This window comes from Tamandua tetradactyla, chromosome 12, assembly GCF_023851605.1.
Source record: "Tamandua tetradactyla isolate mTamTet1 chromosome 12, mTamTet1.pri, whole genome shotgun sequence".
NCBI lineage: Eukaryota > Metazoa > Chordata > Mammalia > Pilosa > Myrmecophagidae > Tamandua > Tamandua tetradactyla.
In genome coordinates, this window is record NC_135338.1 from 66,331,622 (window position 1) to 66,352,975 (window position 21,354).

General features: G+C 42.6%; 1 protein-coding gene across 1 annotated transcript; it reads left to right on the top strand.

Annotated features, from left to right (window-relative positions):
* The first annotated feature begins 3,977 nt into the window (after window positions 1–3,977).
* IMP3 (IMP U3 small nucleolar ribonucleoprotein 3) lies at window positions 3,978–6,879 on the top strand. Its single transcript, XM_077122352.1, has one exon. The coding sequence runs from the start codon at window positions 4,107–4,109 to the stop codon at window positions 4,659–4,661; it is 555 nt and encodes a 184-aa protein (XP_076978467.1). The 5' UTR covers window positions 3,978–4,106; the 3' UTR covers window positions 4,662–6,879.
* Window positions 6,880–21,354: the final 14,475 nt, after the last annotated feature.

Sequence of the window (21,354 nt, forward strand, 5' to 3'; positions counted from 1 at the left end):
CTGTATCTTACTCAGCCTCTCAGCAGCCTCTGACCTGGTTGATGACGTCTTCCGCCTGGATACACTCTCTTCCTTTGCACTGAGGACACCACACCCTCCTGATTTTCCTTCTACCTTACTGGTTCCTGGTCTTCTCTCTGATAATTCTGAATATTAGGGTGACCACAGTACAGTGATCTTCTTGTCCTCTCTAAACTAACTCCTCTGATGGTTTCATACAGGCTCATGGCTTCAAGTATCATCTATATGCTACTTATGCCCAAGTGTTTTTTATCTCCAGTTCAGACCTTTCTCTAAAACTCCAAAGTCATATATCTTTCTCCTTCATATCTCCTTTTGAATGTCTAATAGACATCTCTAATCCATCATGTCCAAAACTGACTTTCTGATCCTGTCCCCAAATCTTTTCTATTTGCAGCCCTCACTATCTCAGGAGATGGCAAATACATTCTTCCAGTTGCTCAGGCCAAAAACCTGGAGTCTTCCTTGACTCTTCTTTTCTCAATATCTCTCTGCTGCTCTCCTGGTCCAAAACACCATCTTTCTGGCCTGGATCACTGCAACAGCATCCTAACGGTCAGTCTGGTTCCACCCATCCCTGCCTACAGTCTACTCTCAATGCAGCCCTTGGAGTGATCCTTTTAAAAAATAAATCACATTATGTCAACCTTCTGCTCAAAATCCTGCAGTGACCCCATCTCACTCAACATAAAAGTACTTATAAGGGCCTATAAGCCTCTGTGTTATCTGATTGCCTTTTAACTTCTTCCTCTCCTCCTTGCCCACCCTGGTTTAGACAAAATGACTTTTCTGCTCTTCTGACATATCAGGCACATTCCTGCCTTGAGGATTTGCACTCACTGTTGCTTCTTCCTGAAATGCCCTTCCCCTAGACATCCATATAGCTACTTTAAAAATATAACCTTCTCAATAAGACCTACCCCTGCTATATCTTAATTAAATTTACAGCCCATCCCCACCCTACATCCTCATTATTTCTTACATCCTGTTCAATTTTGCTTCATATCAGATTATCATAATTACCTGTGTATTGTTTATTGTCTGTCTCCATCCCTTCACTGGAATATAAACTCCATGAGGCAGGGTTTTTTGTCTGTTTTGTTCATGATGAATCCCAAGCACTTAGAGCAAAACCTATTCCATAATAAGATGATCAATAAATGTTTGTTGAATAAATTAATGACTGATGCTTCTGGCTCCAAAAATAAATAAAAATGATTTCACTTTTGCACATGTGGAGTTTAGGTGCCTGTAGGAAATTCAGGTATAGAAAAACAGTTAAGATTTCATGGTCTGGAATCAGGCACTCATGGCACTTATCAGCTCTGTGACCCTTGGCAAATTATTAACTCCTCTATCCCTCAGTTTCCTCTCCGGTAAAATGGAGACAATATCTTGTAGAAAACTGTGAGTACTAAATGAGATAATTCATTGAACCTTACTGCAAGTTCTGGTTGTTAGGAAGTGGACAACATGGTTGAAAATATAGATCTAAAGCTCAGGAGACATCTGACCTGGATTTACAGATTGGAGAGTTGTGAACTACACATGGTGAAGCCACAGACCTGAACCTCAGTTTAAACTAAACTGGAGAAGCTGGGAAAGAAGAAAGTTAACCAAGAAGTTAACCATGCTGCAGGAATGGTGAGCATGGAAGAAAATGAGACTGGTGCAATGTGAGGGGTGGGGAGAGAGCGCACACAGGGAGAAGATGTTTGCAACATACTGAACTGATTAAGGATTAATATTCAGTATATATTTTTGAAAAACACCTTCAAATCAATTTGAAAATAGCAAGCAATCTGTAGTAGTGTCTTATTGCTGCTATATGAATCATCACATACTTAGTGGCTTAAAACAACACAAATTTATTATCTTATACTTCTGGAGATCAGAAGTCCCAAATGGGTTTCACGGGGCTAAAATGAAGGTATCAGCAGGAATATGCTCCCCCTGGAGCCTCTTATTGAAAATCCATTTCCTTGCCCTTTTCAACTTCTAGAGGCTGCCCACATTCCTTAGCCCTTGGTCCCCTTTCTTATTCAAAGCCAACAATCACATCACTCTGGCCTCTGCATCCATTGTCACATCTCCTCTGACTCTCCTGCCTCTCCCTTTTTTCATTTATAAGGACCCTATAATTATATAGGGCCCACCACCCAGATAATCCAAGATAATCTCCCAATCTTAAAATCCTTAATCACACCTGCAAAATTCCTTTTGTCATGTAAGGTAATATTTTCACAGGTTATAGGGATTAGGATGGGTCATTTTCGGGGCTGGGGGGGGGGATTACACACACTCCAATGGGAAAATAGACAGAAGATATGAACAGGCCTTTCACAAAGGAGGAAACACATGAAATCTTTAGTTATCAGAGAAATGCAAATTAAAATTATAATAAAATGCCATCACATACTCCCCAGATTGGCAAAAATTTTAAAAAATGACATCCAAGCATTGGCAAGAACGAGGAGCAAAGAGAACTCTCACACATTGTCAGAGGACTATAAATTGATACAACCCCCTTGGAAGACAATTCAGCAATATGTAGTAAGGTTGAGCATACACATACTTTAAAGCTAACCAATTCTAAGATGTATACTCAAAACTCTTGCAAACGTGCAACAGGAGACAAGTACAAAACTGTTAACAGCACCACTGCTAAAAATATTCTCTCCAAAAAGTCCAACAGGAAATGGATTAACTGAACTAGAGGGTCAAACAATGGAATATTATGAAGCAGGAAAAAAACAAAGCAACTAGAGCTGCATGTAACTGCATACAGTATATTTGCTATGCAGCACTCTTCCAACTACTGGGTGCATTCTGGGGGTCTTGTTAAAATGCAGATTGATTCTGTAGGTCAAGAATGAGACCTGACTGTCTACATTTCCAGCGAGCTCTCCGCTGGTCCACGGGCTATACTTTGAGTAAGAAGTTCTACAGTATATTTCAGGGATGCGTGTATAGTGATAAAACTATTTTTTAAAAAACAAAAGGTAATAAACACAAGATTCAGGGGAGTAAGTACTTTTATCTCTGGGGTTTAGCAGGGGCTGGACTAAGTAGATGAAACAATCCTGGTGATGTTATTTTTCTTAAACTGGCTGTTGAGTTCATGAGTATTCATTCCTTATATTTTATAACCTACATACGTTCCATCTGCATATGAAATTATTTTTTTTTAATAATAAAAAGCATACAAAATAAAACAAAGTGAACGGCGGAGAAGCTAGGAGGCATCAAACGCGCAGGCAAACAAAGGAACGAGCCTGGCAACGCAACACTCAGATGCAACTACAAATTTAACTAATAGAAATAGCTTTAAATTTGTTAACTCAATACTCAGTGGCCGGAAATCCGCCGTCAGGCTAAATAGGTTGAGCTCAGACTAAAGGATTAGGATTTGAACTCACATCCCAAGTTTTTCAAACTTAACTGGGTTGTAAGAACCACATGGGACTCTCGTTAAACATACAGGAATAAGTCATAGGTCCGGTGCCGCCCAGACCTACTCGGGAGGGAGAAACAACCCCGCCCCCCAGTGAAGAAGGGCCTGACTCAGGCGGGCGGCGGGGGATATCGGCCTGTCCCTGGGCAGGCCGGCTCCAGGAAGCCCCCCACAGGGTGGGAGAAAACAATGGTCAGTAAGCACAGTGAACTCAATCACACATGCCCGGCGGTCACCCCTCTTCCCCGGAATTGGCCTCTTCAGCTCTATCGGGGAAGATTTCTCCCGAGGGTCCCGGAAGAGCTGAAATCAGAATGGGTGGAAATCAGCCCAATACTACAGGCTGCACTCTTGGATACTTAGAAGCCCGGGGACCGCCCCTAGTGCTACTTCCCACTCTGTCAACGAGAAGAACAAAAAAACCCGCGAGATATAGATGCGGAGGCGTGAACACATTCCAACCAATGGCGATAGAGGGCGTGGCTTTGAGTCCTTCTTTCATTGGCCGGGGATTCCGAGGGCGGCCTGGGTTTCCGAGCGCGCTTCAGGGCGTCACCACCTCAGGCGGAAATCGCGTGCGTGTGGGAAAGTCGGCCCAGTGGGTGGTTTCGCTGCTTTGGTTGCTGCCATCATGGTGCGGAAGCTAAAGTTCCACGAGCAGAAGCTGCTGAAGCAGGTGGACTTCCTCAACTGGGAGGTTACCGACCACAACCTGCACGAGCTGCGCGTGCTGCGGCGTTATCGACTGCAGCGGCGCGAGGAGTACACGCGCTACAACCAGCTGAGCCGTGCCGTGCGCGAGCTAGCGCGGCGCCTGCGCGACTTGTCCGAGCGCGACCCTTTCCGCGTGCGCGCCTCAGCAGCGCTCCTGGACAAGCTTTATGCACTGGGCCTGATACCCACGCGCGGCTCGCTGGAGCTCTGTGACTTTGTCACGGCTTCGTCATTCTGCCGCCGCCGCCTCCCCACCGTGCTCCTCAAGCTGCGCATGGCGCAACACCTCCAGGCCGCCGTGGCTTTCGTGGAACAGGGACACGTGCGCGTGGGCCCCGACGTGGTCACCGACCCGGCCTTCCTTGTCACGCGCAGCATGGAGGATTTCGTCACTTGGGTTGACTCGTCCAAGATCAAGCGGCACGTATTGGAGTACAACGAGGAGCGCGATGATTTCGATCTGGAAGCGTAGGGGGACTCTTCTCTCCATGGCCGCGTTTTAGTAGATGGGAACGCTGAGGACTGCTGGTACTGGAGATCCTGTAAGGGCACTCTCGGCTAAAGCGTCTGATCCGTTGTTTGTCCGTTCTTCTCACTGTTAAAGAACTTGACTCCACGGTCGCAGGCCACGCACAGTGGTGCACTCCTGTTTACCAGGATATTTTCCTAAGAACGTGAACTACTGAGGATTAAATGACTGTGCCTTAGGACACAATCGGAAGCAATTTTGTGTGCTGCACTGAGAAATTATTAGCTTCTTGTGCCCGAGAAATTACACATTGTAGTGTGAAGGCAAGAACTTTTCCCCATCTTTCCTTTTATCATCTTAAAGCAGGACTGTTTGGTTCACTTTATTTAACTCGAAGTTTTGCCCCTGTTGCTGATTAAGCTGTGTACAGATGATGGAGAGTTGATCTCAAGTTTCTAAAAAATGGGTTAACTTTAATGTTCAGGTCCCCCTTTTTTACGGGAATGCTTGCCTAATCCAATAAATGGTCGGACAAGTTTGTAAGTATAGCTTTTTGTCTCTCTGCTTTTCTTCTATAAGGTCATATCCATGGGTATCCCAGGCTCAGGAGCCCAAAGAAGAGGAATGGGATTAGTAGTAACTTGGCTGTGAGTGAGGCCTGCGACAGCTGCAGCATGGCAGAGGTTGCAGAGGTTGGGCAGCGGTGGGCAAATTTGTTAGTTTACCAGTCCCTTCCAAATCCCTAACGCCTTTTGAGTGTTTTGGCAGAGCTGTTTCCTTACAGGACTAGATGCTGATATTCCAGCCCCAGGAAATGCCATATTAGAGAACTGAAGTGCTTTGCTTGCCTAAGGAAATAATCATCCTGTAGCTTGGCCATCTAGTGGTTAGAAGTGACCCAGGAGATTCTTGGAAATTTACATGTTCTTAGGAATGGTGGAGAATTGAGAGGGAGAATTAGGGAGATAACCTTTTACTCAAATCTTCTAAAAGAATAAATAGAATGCTGAGACCAATGGGTTGACTTTTAAGTGTGCCTTCTCCACTTGCCAGGTAGGAGGCAGCATTTGATGAAGAAATGATGGAGAGTGACACTTGATGATAATAGCGGATGCTTCTATATATCAGGCATGGGTTTAAATGTATTATGTGTTTTAATTCATTTCATCTTCCCATCAATTCTATGAAGTGGGGAATCCAATTACATTACTGGGGTTATATGCTTTCTTTAGGAGACTGTCAGGGTTGAGAGTTCCTGAATCTGAGGGCCAACAGAGGAGATGCCTGTTCTGAAAAGAAAAACTGGGCCACATGGTTGGTCCCACCAGGATGCTGTATAAAGATTTGAGCTGGGAGCAGGCAATACTCAGGTTAGGAGAGGGAGCCAAGTCTGAGGCCCTGACTGTGCCTGGCTGTCATTTACTCTTCCTAACAACTCTGCAAAGTAAGTGATGTTATCCCCACATTTCAGATTGGGAAATAGATATGGGACCAAAAACTTGTCCAAGGCTGGGATTCAAGTCCAAATCCTGTGTTTTTTAGGAATGCAAGTAGACGGAATCCCACTCCTCAGCCCTGGTGAGTAGGCACAGACTCTGCCTATTAGGTGGAGTGTTCTTAGGACTCCCTAGGAGTGGAGATCTCATGGGGAGGGAGGGTAAGATGGCTCTAGATGTTAGGCCCCCTGCTAGCCCCGCTCTCATTAGACTCCACAGGGCAGGTCGTTCCGCCCCGTTGGAGTAGTAAGAGGCCACACCTTTGGCTCAAGCAGATACAACTTCAAAGTTCTCTTGAAGGAAACTGGGTATAGGACCTTAAAAATAAAATGCAAGTTTCTTTAGAAGCATCTTTTTTCCTTCTCCTTTTTGGGAAGGGTGTGAAAGAAATGACTTACCAGAACCAGCAACCAGAAACTTTGGATTTAAGAATATCTTATTCAAGGCAGGACAGACATGACTTAGAGGACAGGCTCTGAAGCCAGACTACCTGGGCTGAATCCTGACTTAATTTGCTGTTTAACTAGCTGTGTAACATAAGTTGTTATACTTAACCTCTCTGTACTTCTTTTTCTCACCAGAAAAATGGGGGTAGTAATAGTACAGAACTTAAAAATTATAGGGAGGATTAAATTAGTTAATTCCTACAATGATTTAGAAGAGTTTCTGGCATGTAGTAGCTCTCTCGCCCCGTCCCACCCCACCCCAGGTCACAAAGGAAATACACAGGGAATTACACCAAAGAAGCCTAAAAAACCAAATATATATATATATATATATATATATATATATATATATATATATATAATATGTACTTACATATTATATATTTATTTATATATATAAAAAAACAATTGGGGAGAGTATAAATTGGAACAACCTCTCAGGAAAACAATTTTACAACATCAAGAACCTTAAAAACATGTATTATATACCCTGTGACCTAGGAATTGTATTTTCAAGAATTTAGCATAAGTTGTAGCTACTTGCAAAAATTAACTACAGACATCTTTGTCACAGTTTTTATAGTAGGGAAAAGTTGGAAATGTGTCCTGAAGGGACTGATTAAATGACTATATCCTTATAATGAAACATACAACCTTTAGAAACTATTGTAGCAAGATATTTAAGGACTCAAAAAAATTAGTGCTTAGATGAAAAACGTTGTAAAATAGTAGTAATAGTAGTATCCCATTTTTCTGAAGACAAATGTAAGTATAGATAGAAAAATAAATGGTGCTATTAGTATCTCTCTTGATTGTGGTATTAACTGGTGATTTTAGTGTTTTTCTCTCTGCTTTTCAGCATTTTCCAACTTTTCCATAAAGATCATGTATTACAATAAGATAATGGTATAATTTTGTGTGGACTCAATTTATCTGAAGCTTATGCATCTGGCAAGTTTTGGGAAAAGAAACATTTAGCTTTAAAAAACAACTGAAATGATTTCATTAAAGGAGGAAAGATTGACACTAAACTGGCTGCGTTCAGAGAGGCTTGGTCAAAGGGCCTAGTGAGCTGAGAAATCATTTTTTCCCCAAATCAGTGACTCTTTAAAGAAAGATTGATTTCCTCAGCCTCTGGGAGCCTGGTGTGCTATCCTAAGTTGGACCAGCTTCGTAGAAGGGTTAGCTGTACATACAACTGAAAGTTTTTATGACACTGCTTACCTTTTCTATGAATGATGAGATCTGGTGTTTTCTATTTCCTTTTCTTCCCTTTTTTTTTTCTTCTTTTTTTTAAAATGCTGGTCCTAACTGATTAAATTCATTTCACAATCCATTACTGGGTCAAAACCTTTTGTGCAAGTTTGAAAAAGTGCCCTTGAAGATATTTCACCCTTATCCAAACATTATTGTCATTTTAACTTGCAATATTAAGAAATTTCTTGTTTCCAGAGGTTAAATCGGAGCATTGACTCCATCTTTTATCAACGATTTGATCTCAACCAAGTTACCTCCCATCTCAGAGCCTATTTGCTTATCTGTGAAATGGGGTAATAATATGAAGCTTAAATGAGATAACACACACAACTTGGCAGCATGTTTTAACCCAGAAAGTGCTCATTAAATATTAATCAAAACCAAAACAAAATATCTGGAAATAGTGGTGAAAATCACACAATAGTGTCAGTAAAGTTACTGTCAAAGAATTGTCCCCTTAAAATGGTTATGTTCTGTGTACAATCAGTGGTTCACAGTATCATCACCAATATCAGTTTCTGTACACTTTGATTACTCAAAAAAATAAAAGTAAAAATAAAAAAAGAACGCCCAGAACATCCCATACCCCTTATCCCTCTCCCCCATTGTTTATTTTTTGTCTCTTTATTTTCTTATTCATCTATCCATAAACTAAATAAAGGGAGTGTCAGTCACAAGGTTTTCACAATCACATAGTCACACTGTAAAAGCTATATAATTATACAATCATCTTCAAGAATCAAGGCCACTGGATTACAGTTCAACATTTCAGGTATTTCCTTCTAGCTATTCTAAAATACTAAAAAGGGATATCTGTATAATGCATGTGAATAACCTCTAGAATAACCTTTCAACTCTGAAATCTCTCAGCTACTGAAACTTTATTTTGTTTCATTTCTCCTTCCTCCTTTTGGTCAAGAAGGCTTTCTCACTCCCATGGTGTCAGGTCCAGGATCATTCCCCAGAGCCATGTACCATGTTGCCAGGGAGATTTATAACCCTGGGAGTCTGTCTCACATAGGGTGGGGGAGGGCAGTGAGTTCACCTGCCCAGTTGGCTTAGAGAGAAAAGCCACATATGAGCAACAAAAAAGGTTCTCTGGGGGTAACTCTTAGGCATAATTGTAAGTAGGCTTAGCTTCTCCTTTGCAGGAGTAAGTTTCATAACGGCAAGCCCCAGGATCAAGGGCTTGGCCTATGAAACTGGTAGTTCCCAAAGCTTGCAAGAATATCAGGAATTCCCCAGTGGGGAAGTTTAATATTGCTACATTTTTCCCCAGTCCCTTGGGGACTTTTGTAAGCATGCTTTGAGAAATGATGGTCAGGGGATAATTTATAGCTCCCAAGGCTGAAAATTCCTCCAGGGTCAGAGACCTAGAGCTCACAGATGATTCATATATTCACTCATTCACCTAGTGTGTATTGACCTATTATGAATTATTTACCTGTTACTTATTCACCTATTATGTCCCTATGCTTGGCACACAGCAGTGAACAAAACAGATCTTAGTCCCCGACCTCTTGTAGCTTACAAGAAGGATGGAGACTTTAAGAAAGAGTCACCCAACTAGAAATCTAAATGATAATGCTATGGCGGTAAAATGCAGAGTGATACAAACATGGAGGGACCTGCTGTAGGTAAAGAAGTGATATCTGAAATGATGTCTGGCAGATAAGGCAAAGAGCTTAAAGAGCTTAAAGGGGTGGGGTTGGGGGCCTTCCTGGAGAAAGTGAAATTTAAGACCTGAAGGATAAACATGAATCAGGCAGAAAGTAGGGAGAGACAACAGGCAGAGAAAAAGGCATGTATTAAAGCCCTGAGGTTGGAAAGATCGGTACATTCTAGAAACCAAGAGAAAGCCAGTGTGGCTTGGACACAAGGAGTGAGGGGACAAATGGCTCAAGGTAAGCAAGAGCCAAATCCCGCAGTACCCTGGAGACTTGGCAAGGACTTTGGATTTTATTCTCGGTACTGAAGGGCATGGGAGTGACTTAATAAGACTAATATATTTTGAGGGTCACTGGCTACTGTGTAAAAGCTGAGTTAGATGAGGAGCTACATGGACATGCAGGAAGCAATGAGAAGACTTTTGAGTCTTCCAGGCCCAAGACAACAGTGGCTTGGTCCAGGGTGGTGGCAGTGGAGCAGGAGAGAAGTAACTGGCTTTGCAGTCAGTTTAGGAGGCTGTAGTGGATGCTGTTGGGACCCCACCCCAAACCCCTTTACACCCAGCTGCTGCACATGTTGGCTACCTCCCTTCACAGGAGAATTGGTTCAGCTGACTTGAACCACCTTGTACAGAGGTTTCATCCACACCTTTGCCACCACTCATCTGTAGCCATCAAAAGGCTGAACCCCTGGCCTCAGGTCAGGATGAACCTGTGGCACAGAGCCCCCTGTGAATCAGGCCGAGCCTGACTTTATCTGAGACCACATCCTTACTCTCTTCCTTCCTCTTCCATATCCTTCATCCCTATCCCTTTGAAGATTTGGCCTAAGAGCGCCCCCTTGATAAATCCCATGCATTGGAATCCTGTCTCAGGCTCTATTTCTAGGGAACCCAATCTAAGGCCAAGGAAGAAGTGACAGGACTAGTGGTGAGTAAATGTGAGGCTTGGTGGTGAGTAAATGTGAGGATTGAGGCAGGTGGCAAGTAGGGCTCCCTTCCTTTATCCAATTGTTCAAGGCAGATGGCACATATCCAACGAAAGTCAAGGTGTCCATGATATCATGGAGCCCTCTAATGAGGTTATATAACCAAGTGGACTCCTGGACCTATAGCCTAGGGAGGTCCAAGTAGGTCTGAAGAATCAAGATTATAGGACTGGATATCTTCCAATCAGTCAGGCCCAGCAACATTGTGGGCAAAAGCAAGTCCCAGACTGCCATCCTGCCTGAGGCCTGCTGCTGCCTTCACCAGCCTCAAGATTTTGCATGTAAGCTATGTCAAGGTAAAAATCTTTCTGACTGCAGCAGTTACTGGCAGCTGAGGGTTCAGAACTGAGGAGGGCTGGAACTGAACAAGCCAGAGGAGCAGCCAGCCAAAGGCAAGAGTGGAGAGGTCAGGCCTCAGTCTTTGGGCGTTATGTCACAGCCCTGGGCAATGCCAGCTTCGTGCCCACCGACTCATAAGCATGTCTGATCTGGCCAATTTCTACCAGTTATCTATTGCTTCAGTAATGTGGTATAACAAACAACCCTGAAACTCTGGGCTAGAACAGTAAGCATTTATTTAGCCTCACAAGTGTGCAGGGTCAGCTGGCCACTTCACCTCTCTGCTGAGTTTATGGTTTTGTGGTCAAATGTATGTTGGATAAATGGCTCTGCTGATCTTGTCTTAGCTTTCTCTTAAGCCTGTCCCTATCTAGGATCCCTTGACTGGGACAACTGTAACAACTTGGCTCTGATGGATGCATTTGTCTTATCTTCTTCCAAGCGGCAGTTCATATGCATTTCATTTTAATATTATTCTTAAGATGCATGGGGTGAGTATAGTCACCCAGGAGGAGACTAGAACCTAGCTGTGTCCCCAGAGTGTCCCCTAGGATGAGGCCTTGCACACAGTAGGCATTTAATAACTTATAATTCAGCCTCCTTTGATGGTGATTCTCAGCAGGGCAAGGCCAGAAAGATACCTAGGGCACTTGCATGATCCTGAGAATGAAGACCTCCTGAAGTTTTGCACCCAATGTCCCTCCCTTACATCTTTCTAGTCCCAGCCCTGGTGCTAGGCATTGTGCAGTGCTGGAGAGACAAGTACAGAGAAGGCACAGACCTTGTCTGTGAGATCAGAGACTAGGGTGCTAGCTGCCTACAGATGGATGACCTCTGGGTCATTCTCACATCTCTCACATTTTGGACTTCCAGAAACCTCAGAGCAGCCGGTACAGCCAGGCTTCACACAGTGTTTCTCAAGGTCTAGTCATTTCGAACCATTATCGTGGTATTTGTCATTGCCACTTACTACCTGCACTGCTATTTTCTTAGCAATTTTCTTTAAATCACCTCATTTTTCTTTCTATTTAAATTTATCTTAAAAGGAAACTGTCCAAGGAAAACCTGTAAGGATGTTAACTTTTTAAAGCCACAATTACAGTCAGGCTTGAGAGAGAAGTCAAGACTGATTACTTTGATGCCTTTGGACTTGAAAGTGAATCAAAGGCATTCTATACCAGTAAAATGACAGAGCAAAGTCACTGAAGTCATGGCAGATGGATTAATATATTTCCCGGTAACAAACACTTAGTAATATATGCTGCAGGTAAAGGACACATTCCACAGGAGATAAATATAAGCTTTTCAAGTTAAGATGTCTCCAAGGAACTCCTTGAAGACAAATTAGCCACGCCATTTCCATGAAAACAGGAAAAGTGAATAAGCACACACGAAACAGAACAGGACTCTCCAGATAATATAATTTTTATTGTAATCAAAGCAAAATGTACTTGACATTTTCTAGTTCATCCTTGTTTTTAATGATCTTTTTTTAATAAACCTTTTCTTTTAGGATGGTTTAGTTTTAGATTTACAGAAAAATTGCAAAGATGGTATAATTTTCCCATATGCCCCACATCCAGTTTCCCCTCTTATTAACATCTCACATCAATATGGTCCATTTGTCATAATTAGTATCGATACATTGTTATTAACGAAAGTCTGTATTTTATTCAGGTTTTGTTAGTTTTTACCTGATGTTCTTTTTCTGTTAACAAGATTGCATTCAAAATACCACGTTATATTAACTGTCCTCTCTCTTTAGGCTCCTCCTGGCTATGTACCAGACTCAGACTCTCCTTGTTTTTAATGATCTTGACAGTTTTGAGGAGTACCAGTCAGGCATTTTGTAGAATGTCCCTCAACTGGGATTTGGCAGTTTCTGGTTTTTATCCTTATCCAACTAGCTGTGGCTGATCCACCAGGGCTTGGTCTCCGCAGAGCATCTGTGTCTGGACTCCATGTTCGAGTCCATGGTTTGAGGTTCTCCATGGAGTTGCTATCACAGCCCCCTTCGCCACTTTGATCTCTAGCCAGGACTAAATTGAGGAATGTGGGGTTGTGCCTGATCGTAGCTGTTGTGTACCCCAGAAAAATCATGTTCTTTTATCCTGATTCAATATTGCAGGGTGGGATCTTTTATTTTATTTTAATTAAGTTGTTTCCATGGAGATGTGACCCACACAATTGTGGGTGGGACCTTTTGATTAGGTGGTTTCCATGGAGATGTCTCTGCCCATTCAAGGTGGGTCTTAATCCTCTTACTAGAGTCCTTTATAGGGAGCCATTTTGGAAGCCCGAGACCTCTGGAGGTTCAGAAAGGAAAATCCCCTAGGGAGGCGATTTGAAATGAGAAGGTAGTGGAGAAAGCTAGCAGAAGTCGCCATGTGCCTTCCCAGATGACAGAGAAAATCCAAACATCATCCACCCTTTCTTGAGTCAAGGTATCTTTCTTTGGATACCTTAGCTTAGAAATTTTGATGGCTTAGAATTGTTAACTTATGACTTAATAAACTCCCTTTATAAAAGCCAAATCATTTTTGGTATATTGCACTTCTGGCAGTATTAGCAAACTAATACAGGAGTCTATCATTTTCTCTTTCTGCAAAACTTTCTATCACTATTGTAAATGGAAAAGCAGTTACAGTTGGCACAAATAGGTAAAAATGAACACAATGAACCCAAATCAATAGGCCGTGTCCTCGATCATGAGGCTTACTCTTGTGAAGCTTATGTAGATAGCGGAGAAGCTTAGACTATAGGCATGTCTAAGAGTTACTTCTGGAGGACCTTTGCTGTTGCTCAAATGTGGCTTCAGTCTCTCTAAGCCCAACTCTGCAAGTGAAATCATTGCCCTTCCCACTATGTGGGACATGACATCCAGGGGTGAAAGTTTCCCTGGCAATGTGGGAGAGGACTCCCAGGGATGAATGCTGACCTGGCACCATGGGATCAACAATTACATCCTGAGCAAATGGGGGGAAAGAAGTGTAATTAATAAAGTATTGGTGGCTGAGACAGTTCAAATAGAGTCGAGAGGCTACTCTGAAGGTTGCTCTTACACAAGCTTCAGGTAGACCTTGCTACCTATCATAACCTGCCAACCCCTAACCAGGACCATTCCAGCCAATCCTAAAGAACACCTAGGGCAATATATAAGATTTCACAAGGGTTCCAGGCACTAGAGTAACTTTCCAGAAACCTACAACCTCCAGGTGGGTTCCTGGTCCAGATAAGTCCTGAAACCTAGCCCAGCCTCTCCAGAACATCAGATAGTTCCATCTCCCTACCCCATATTAGTGACAGACCCTTCCAATATAAAAAATTTAGAATTGCCATAGCCCAAACAACCCCAAAGAGAGGTATGGAAAGATGAAAGGTGATGGTGGAATTATACATAGAAGACAGGACTTAACAAATAAATATGAATGCTGAATCATTAAATTGATATCTCTTTTAGTCTCCAGTATTTTAGAGCAGCTAGAAGTAAAAACCTAAAATTGTGAAATTGTAACCCATGTCAAAATCTGAAATATGTTCCACAATTAATTGTGGTGCTGTGCTTAGAAATTTATAGCTTACATATATATATATTATTGCTCCCAAAAAAGAAGAAAAAAAAGTCGATTGTGATGAGCTTACAATCTAGAACCTTCACAATAGGGCCCAACCTAATAATTCATGCTCTTGACTTCAATTCTCTGAGTTTGTATATTGTAGTTAGTCCACATGAGTGAGGCACTATAATATTTGTCTTTTTTTTTTTTGACATTTCATTCAACATACAGTACTCAAGCTTCATTCACATAGTTGCATGCCTCAGAACTTCATTCCTTCTAGCAGCTTCTCTGTAGTCCTTTGTATGTATATACCAGAGTTTCTCCTTCCATTCCTCAGTTGATGTATCTATAGGCCACCACCATTGCAAATCAGGAACACTCTCGCCATAAACACCAGTTTGCAAATGTCCATTCGTGTCCCCACTCTCTGTTCCTTCAAGTATACACCTAGTACTGGTGGCAGGATCATATGGCAACACTACCCCTAGCCTCCTGCGGAGCCACACACTGCCCTCCAGAAGGGCTGCACCACTCTGCTTCACTACCATCAGTCAGCACAAGTTTGTGAGTGCCTTTTGCCAGGAAGCAAAGAAGACTTGTTGCTTTTACTAAGGAAGCTGAGTCTGGAGCTCAGCCTCTGGGGCACACGTCTGTCTGCCTATGGTTAGGGCACAAGTCTTGGGCCTGGCCTTGTCTACCTATCTCCGGCCCTTAATAGGCTTCTACCCACATTCCACTGGCCCACCTCTTTGCTGCTCCATCCTTCAAGACTGGCTCTGCTCCTGCCTCCTCCAAGAGACCTACCTTGACTGCTCCAGCCATTGAGCTCTTAAGAGGCTGGACTATTGGTGGCACTCACTCCAGCCTTGTAGCTTTCTTACATTCAGCTACTAAACACTGCCCCTGGTGGCTTAGTCTCATCAGTAGGGCTTTTTCAAAGTAGGGATCCTGGGCCATCCTAGACCTTCCAAATCAGAGAGGGATACAGGCAGTGAATTCTGAAAGAGCCCCACAGATGACTGTGATGAACAGTCAGGATGGAAATCACTGACTTAAGTGTATATGGGTGCTTGTTGGGTCACCCTAAGCAGGTTATTTTAGGGTCCTGCAGAGCAGGGACCATGTCTGACTCCCTTTGATCCCTTATTTGCTAGTACAAGACTGGGTAGGTAGTACTCAAAACACTGGGGTGGTTTGAAGTTGTTACATACTCCAGAAAAGGCCATGTTCTTTTAATTCATCCATTCCTGTGGGTGCAGACCTATTGCAGGTGGGTTGGATTATTTCATTTGAGATGTGATCCACCTTTTACTGGAATTCTTTATGAGAGGATAAAACACATACAGAAGCAGAGAGATAAAATTAAGAGTCGCTCATGGAGAAAAGCCCAAGAGAAGTTAGAAGAGGACCCAAAGATGCTCAGAGAGAAAGCCACTGGAACCAGAAGCTGAAAGCAACAAAATCTGGAAGAGAAGGACCAGCAGATGCCAGCCATGTGCCTTCCCATGTGACAATGGTGTCCCAAATGCCGGCAGCCTGTCTTCTGAGTCCAGGTTTCATCCTATTGATGCCTTAAGAGGGACATTTTCATGGCCTAAGAATGGTAAATTTTAAGTTAATAAATCCCCATTGTAAAAGCCAAGCCATTTCTGGTATATTGCATTCTGGCAATTTTAGCAAACCGGAACAAACACTAAGGATGGCATGCCAGTTTGAAAGGATTATGTACCCTTGAAAAGCCACATTTTGATCTTGATCCATCCTGTGGAGGCAGCCATTTCTTTTATGTGTTGTTGTTGTTGTTTTGCATGGGCATCTACCAGGAAATGAACCCAGGTCTCTGGCATGGTAGGCGAAAATTCTGCCTGCTGAGCCACTGTGGCCTGCCCAGCCATTTATTTTAATCCCTATTCATCACCGTAGGTTGGAAACTTCATTAGATTATCTACATGGAGATGTAAAACACCCAATTGTGGGTATTAACCTTTGATTAGAGGGAGATGTGACTCCACCCATTCCGGGTGGGTCTTGATTAGTTTACTGGAATCCTTAAAAAGAGGAAACATTTTGGAAAAAGGTGCAGAGCCACAAGAACCATGAGATACCTTTGGAATCACACAGCCAGATACCTTTGGAAATGAAGAAGGAAAATGCCCCCAGAGGAGCTTTATGAAACAAGAAGCCTAGGGAGAAAGCTAGCAGATGTCACCATGTTCACCAAGTGCCCTTCTAGTTGAGAGAGAAACTCTGAATTTCATTGGCCTTTCTTGAGTGGAGGTAACCTCTTCTTGGTGCCTTAGTTTGGACATTTTTATAGACTTGCTTTAATTGGGTCATTTTCACAGCCTTAGACCTGTAAGCTTGTGACTTAATTCCCCCTTTTAAAAACTGTTCCATTTGTGGTATATTGCATTCTGGCAGCTAACAGACTAGAACTGATGAGAAATGGGGAAGGGAACTGTATTACTTAGGTTTCTCTAGAGAAACAAGAATCAACAGGAAATATTCGTAAATACAAAATTTATAAAAGTGTCTCATGTAACCATGGGAACGTAGAGTCCAAAATCCATAGGACAGGCTGTGAAGCTGACGATTCCGATGGAAGGTCTGGATGAACTCCACAGGAGAGGCTCACTGGCAGAAACAGGAAGAGAGCCTGTCTCTTCTGAATCCTCCTTAAAAGGCTTCCATTGATTAGATTAAGCATCACTCATTAAAGAAGACACTCCCCTTGGCTGATTACAAATGGAATCAGCTGTGAATGCAGCCAACGTGATCATGATTTAATCCTATGAAATGTCCTCATAGCAAAAAATAGGCCAGCACTTGCCCAACCAGACACAGGTACCAACACCTGAACCTGACCGTGACAGAAACTAACTTTTATTGTCCTGGGTTCTGGGCTAAGTATTTTACCTTTATCACTCATCCAATCTTTAGAACTAGGATTATCTTCCCCATTTTATAGATGTAGAGACTGTGGCTTGGAGAGGTGGAGTTCTCGGCCTTGCGGTTTGTTTTGTTTCTTTGACTGTGTCCTCTGCCTTCCCTTGAGGCTAGGGGCCAAGCCCATTCTCCACAGTCTAAAAGTTTCAGGTGTTGAGCAAATAGGGGTTTAGTATTTTTTCATCAAATGAGCAACTGTCCTTCACTGTCCCTACTGGACAAGCTCCTGCCTCAGTCCTGAGGCAGATCCTGAGCTCCTTTAGGGCAGGGAGATTGAAGCCATCTCTGTGTCCAGCAGAAGGCCTGGTATACAAGGTACATAATCAATATGTGTCTGAGGAAAGAAGAAAGGGAGGAAAGGAGGGCACCACAAGTGGGGTTGTAGTTCATTTCTTTTTTGACATAAACATTCTCCTCCTCTCAGGCAGAGAAAACTCAACTGTGATGCTTCAGGCCAAGAGCGAATTTAAAACAGACATGGGACCACTTAGCTAGCTCATAACGGCTACCCCTGACTGAGCACTTCTCATTGGCCAGCTTCATTCATGTGATCGCATATAGTCCTCGCAACAACCTTAAGAGTGAGAACCATTATCATGGCCATTTTATAGAAGTGAACTCTGCCTGAGTCTCACAGGGTTAGTAAGTGATGGAATTAGGTTTGAACCCAGGTCTCTCTGACTCCAGGACCCACGCTTTTAACCACTCTGTTACACCAGTACTGAGCCTGTGACTTAGAGCGGTGGGTTTTTTTCAGAATTGAATTTTTTTAATTATTCTAATTGGTATATATTATATTCACATACCATGTAATCATCCAAAGTGTACAATCAATGGTTCACAACATCATTATATAGCTGTGCATTTAGCATCACAAATGACTTTTTTTCCTTTTTTGTGAAAGATAGCATATATACAAAAAAAGCAATCAATTTCAAAGCACATCACAAAAAATTAGTTGTAAAACAGATTTCAGAGTTTGGGATGGGTTACAATTTCCCAATTTTAGGTTTTTACTTCTATCTGCTCTAAGACACTGGAGATTAAAAGAAATATCAATATAATGATTCAGCAATCATACTCATTTGTAAAACCTTACTTTCTTTATATAACTCCACCATCACTTTTGATTTTTCTCCCACTCTTTAGGGGTATTTGGGCTATGCCCATTCTAACTTTTTCATGTTGGAAGGGGCTGTTGATAATATGGGATGGGGGATGGAACTAGCTGATGTTCTGGAGAGGCTGGGCCCTCGGAGCAGTGGTTCTTAAACTTGAGGTTTGGCTCCTCTGGGGCTCAAGAAGCCTCCATGGCTATAGTTCCTACATCACAGCATTCATCCCCCTGCCAAAACTTAACTTTGCCACCTTTACAACTCTGCATCTTCCTCCTGCCTCAAATTGGCACCTTCACTCTCCTGTAGGTGTCTCCAAGAGGGCAGTGAGAAGCACTTTTCCTCAACATGACTTAGATGGTTCAGGGCCTCAGCCTTAAATAACACTGAATTATAGGGAGAAAGCTGTTCCCTTTCCAATTCATGTTCAGTTCCAACAATCTCAAGGGGAAAGTCTTGCTGGAGACAAGACTTGAACACAGGCATAATTCTTGCTAGTTTCCCCCGTGTGCTGGTTTGAAAGGATATATGCCCCCTAAGAAAAGCCATGTTTTAATATAAATCCCATTTCTTAAAGGTAGAATAGTCTCTATTCAATACTGTATGTTTGAAACTGTAATGAGATCATCTCCCTGGTTGATGTGATTTAGTCAAGAATGGTTGTTAAACTGGATTAGGGGATGACATGTCTCCACCCATTTGAGTGGGTCTTGATTGGTTTACTGGAGTCCTATAAAAGAGGAAATATTTTGGAGATTCAGAGAGATTCAGAGAGAGCAACACTACAAAGCAGAGAGTCCACCAGCCAGCGACCTTTGGAGATGAAGAAGGAAGACACCTCCCGGGGAGCTTCATGAAATAGGAAGCCAGGAGAGAAAGCTAGCAGATGACGCCATGTTCGCCATGTGCCCTTCCAGCTGAGAGAGAGAAGCCCTGACTGTGTTCGCCATGTGCCTTCTCACTTGAGAGAGAAACCCTGAACTTCATCGGCCTTCTTGAACCAAGGTATCTTTCCCTAGATGCCTTTGATTGGACATTTCTTTAGACTTGTTTTAATTGGGACATTTTCTCGGCCTTAGAACTATAAACTAGCAAACTAGAACACCCCGTAAGAGCAACAAACCCTCCAGGCTTTATTTCTAGACCATATCACAATCCAACGACTTCTTATCACATTTCGTACCATAACCTTAGTGCCAGCCCCATCACTTAGGCCTGGACAGTTACAGTAGCCTGCTCACTGGCCTCTTGGCCTCATGACTTGCTCAGCTAGTCAGTTCTCCACCAAGTAGCCAAATTGAGCTACCTGGTTCCACTGCTTAAACCCCTCATCTGCAGTGGAGGTAAAATCCAAACTCTTCACCATGGCCCATAGGTCCTTACGTGTTCCAGCTCCTCCATAGCTCTTCTCCTGGACTTCTATCTCTCACATGGAGCAAATGTGCTCCTCTCTTTGCAATTTCTGTGACTTCTGCTAGAATTGCTTGGTTTCCCGATCCTTGTGACTGGCTCCTTCCAATCATTCAGGTCTTGACTCAAGTGTCACATCCTCAAAGAGAACCTCCTTGCCCTGCAGGCCTATCTCACTCACTCTGTACCAAGCCATCTGCTCTCCTTGGCACTGGTCAATGCTCGCTATGGTATTTATCTCTTTTTCCCAGTTTACCAGATTTAATGGGCTGCACAGATTCCACCTTAAATAACATTGAATAGTAGAGTGAGAAAATGGATCTTCTCTCTTTGAATTTTTCTGATTAAATCGAACTAAATTGTTTAGTGTTACTCCTTAGAAGTTTAGTGATAACTTCTCCAGCACTTGCTAACCTCTGATATTTACAAAGAAAGTCTCCAATCTCACGGTTTTCTACAAACATCAGTGTCTAGCTAGATTTTAATAATATCGTATTATTTTCATTGTATTTCTTTTATAGATACCTTCTGTTAAGCTGGGAAATGATTTATGGTAATGCTCTAATGCTTTAATGTTACCCTTTTAGTTTAGTTTTTTTTTTTTTTTAAGTAAATTGATTTAAGACATTATGCACAGGTATATGTGTATGGGGTCAATGTTGTGAAGGTACGGAGCTAATGGTTATAGTTAAGGAACCACTGTTCCAGACGGAGCAGCCCCTTCCGGTACACCAACTAGCTCCAACTGAGTCCCAGGACCTGGTGTGGTTTGGTTTGTTCTGTTTTATTTTTTTCCCCCAGTGATATGGGAACTTATGCAGCTGGGTATAAGCAAGGGATTGGGGCTTTTCTCCTAGAACTCAATGAATGAATTTGGGAAACTTTTTCTCAATCTTAGTCTGTCCCCCCACCCCCACCCCGACCCAGTATCTCGGGCCTTAACTCTTTTCTATATGCAGTTCAGATCCCTAGACCTGACCTCCATGGTGATGGGTAGGGAATGATGGTTCTGGGACACTAAATACCTAATTTCCTGATGCCAAATGAAGTCAGTCCCTGGCCCTTTCTTTGTTTTCAGTCTTCACAAATCAGACAAACATGAATTTTATTTTTGTGGATGCACCAAATAACCTAGTACACAGCTTTATTTGGCCTGGCCTATTGAAAGGTAGAGCCCACCTACATAAATTCTGAGGTCCAATAAATTGGTCTTCCAGGGTTCCCAACATCCTTTGCCCTCCTTGTCAGTCTCCATTCTACTTAGGCTAAATAGATAGTCTCAAGGACATAAAAATGCATCTTTACATTCCTTGAATTCAAAATGTGCCAATTTTAGATATTTCATTTTTGTAGTAGTAATATCCCATCTTACTTGGTAAGTCAAATGTTCAGTAGATTGAAACATTTGATACAAATGCTTAGTGTGACTTTGGCCAAGCTACTTAAAATCTCCGAGCTTCAGCTTTCCTATT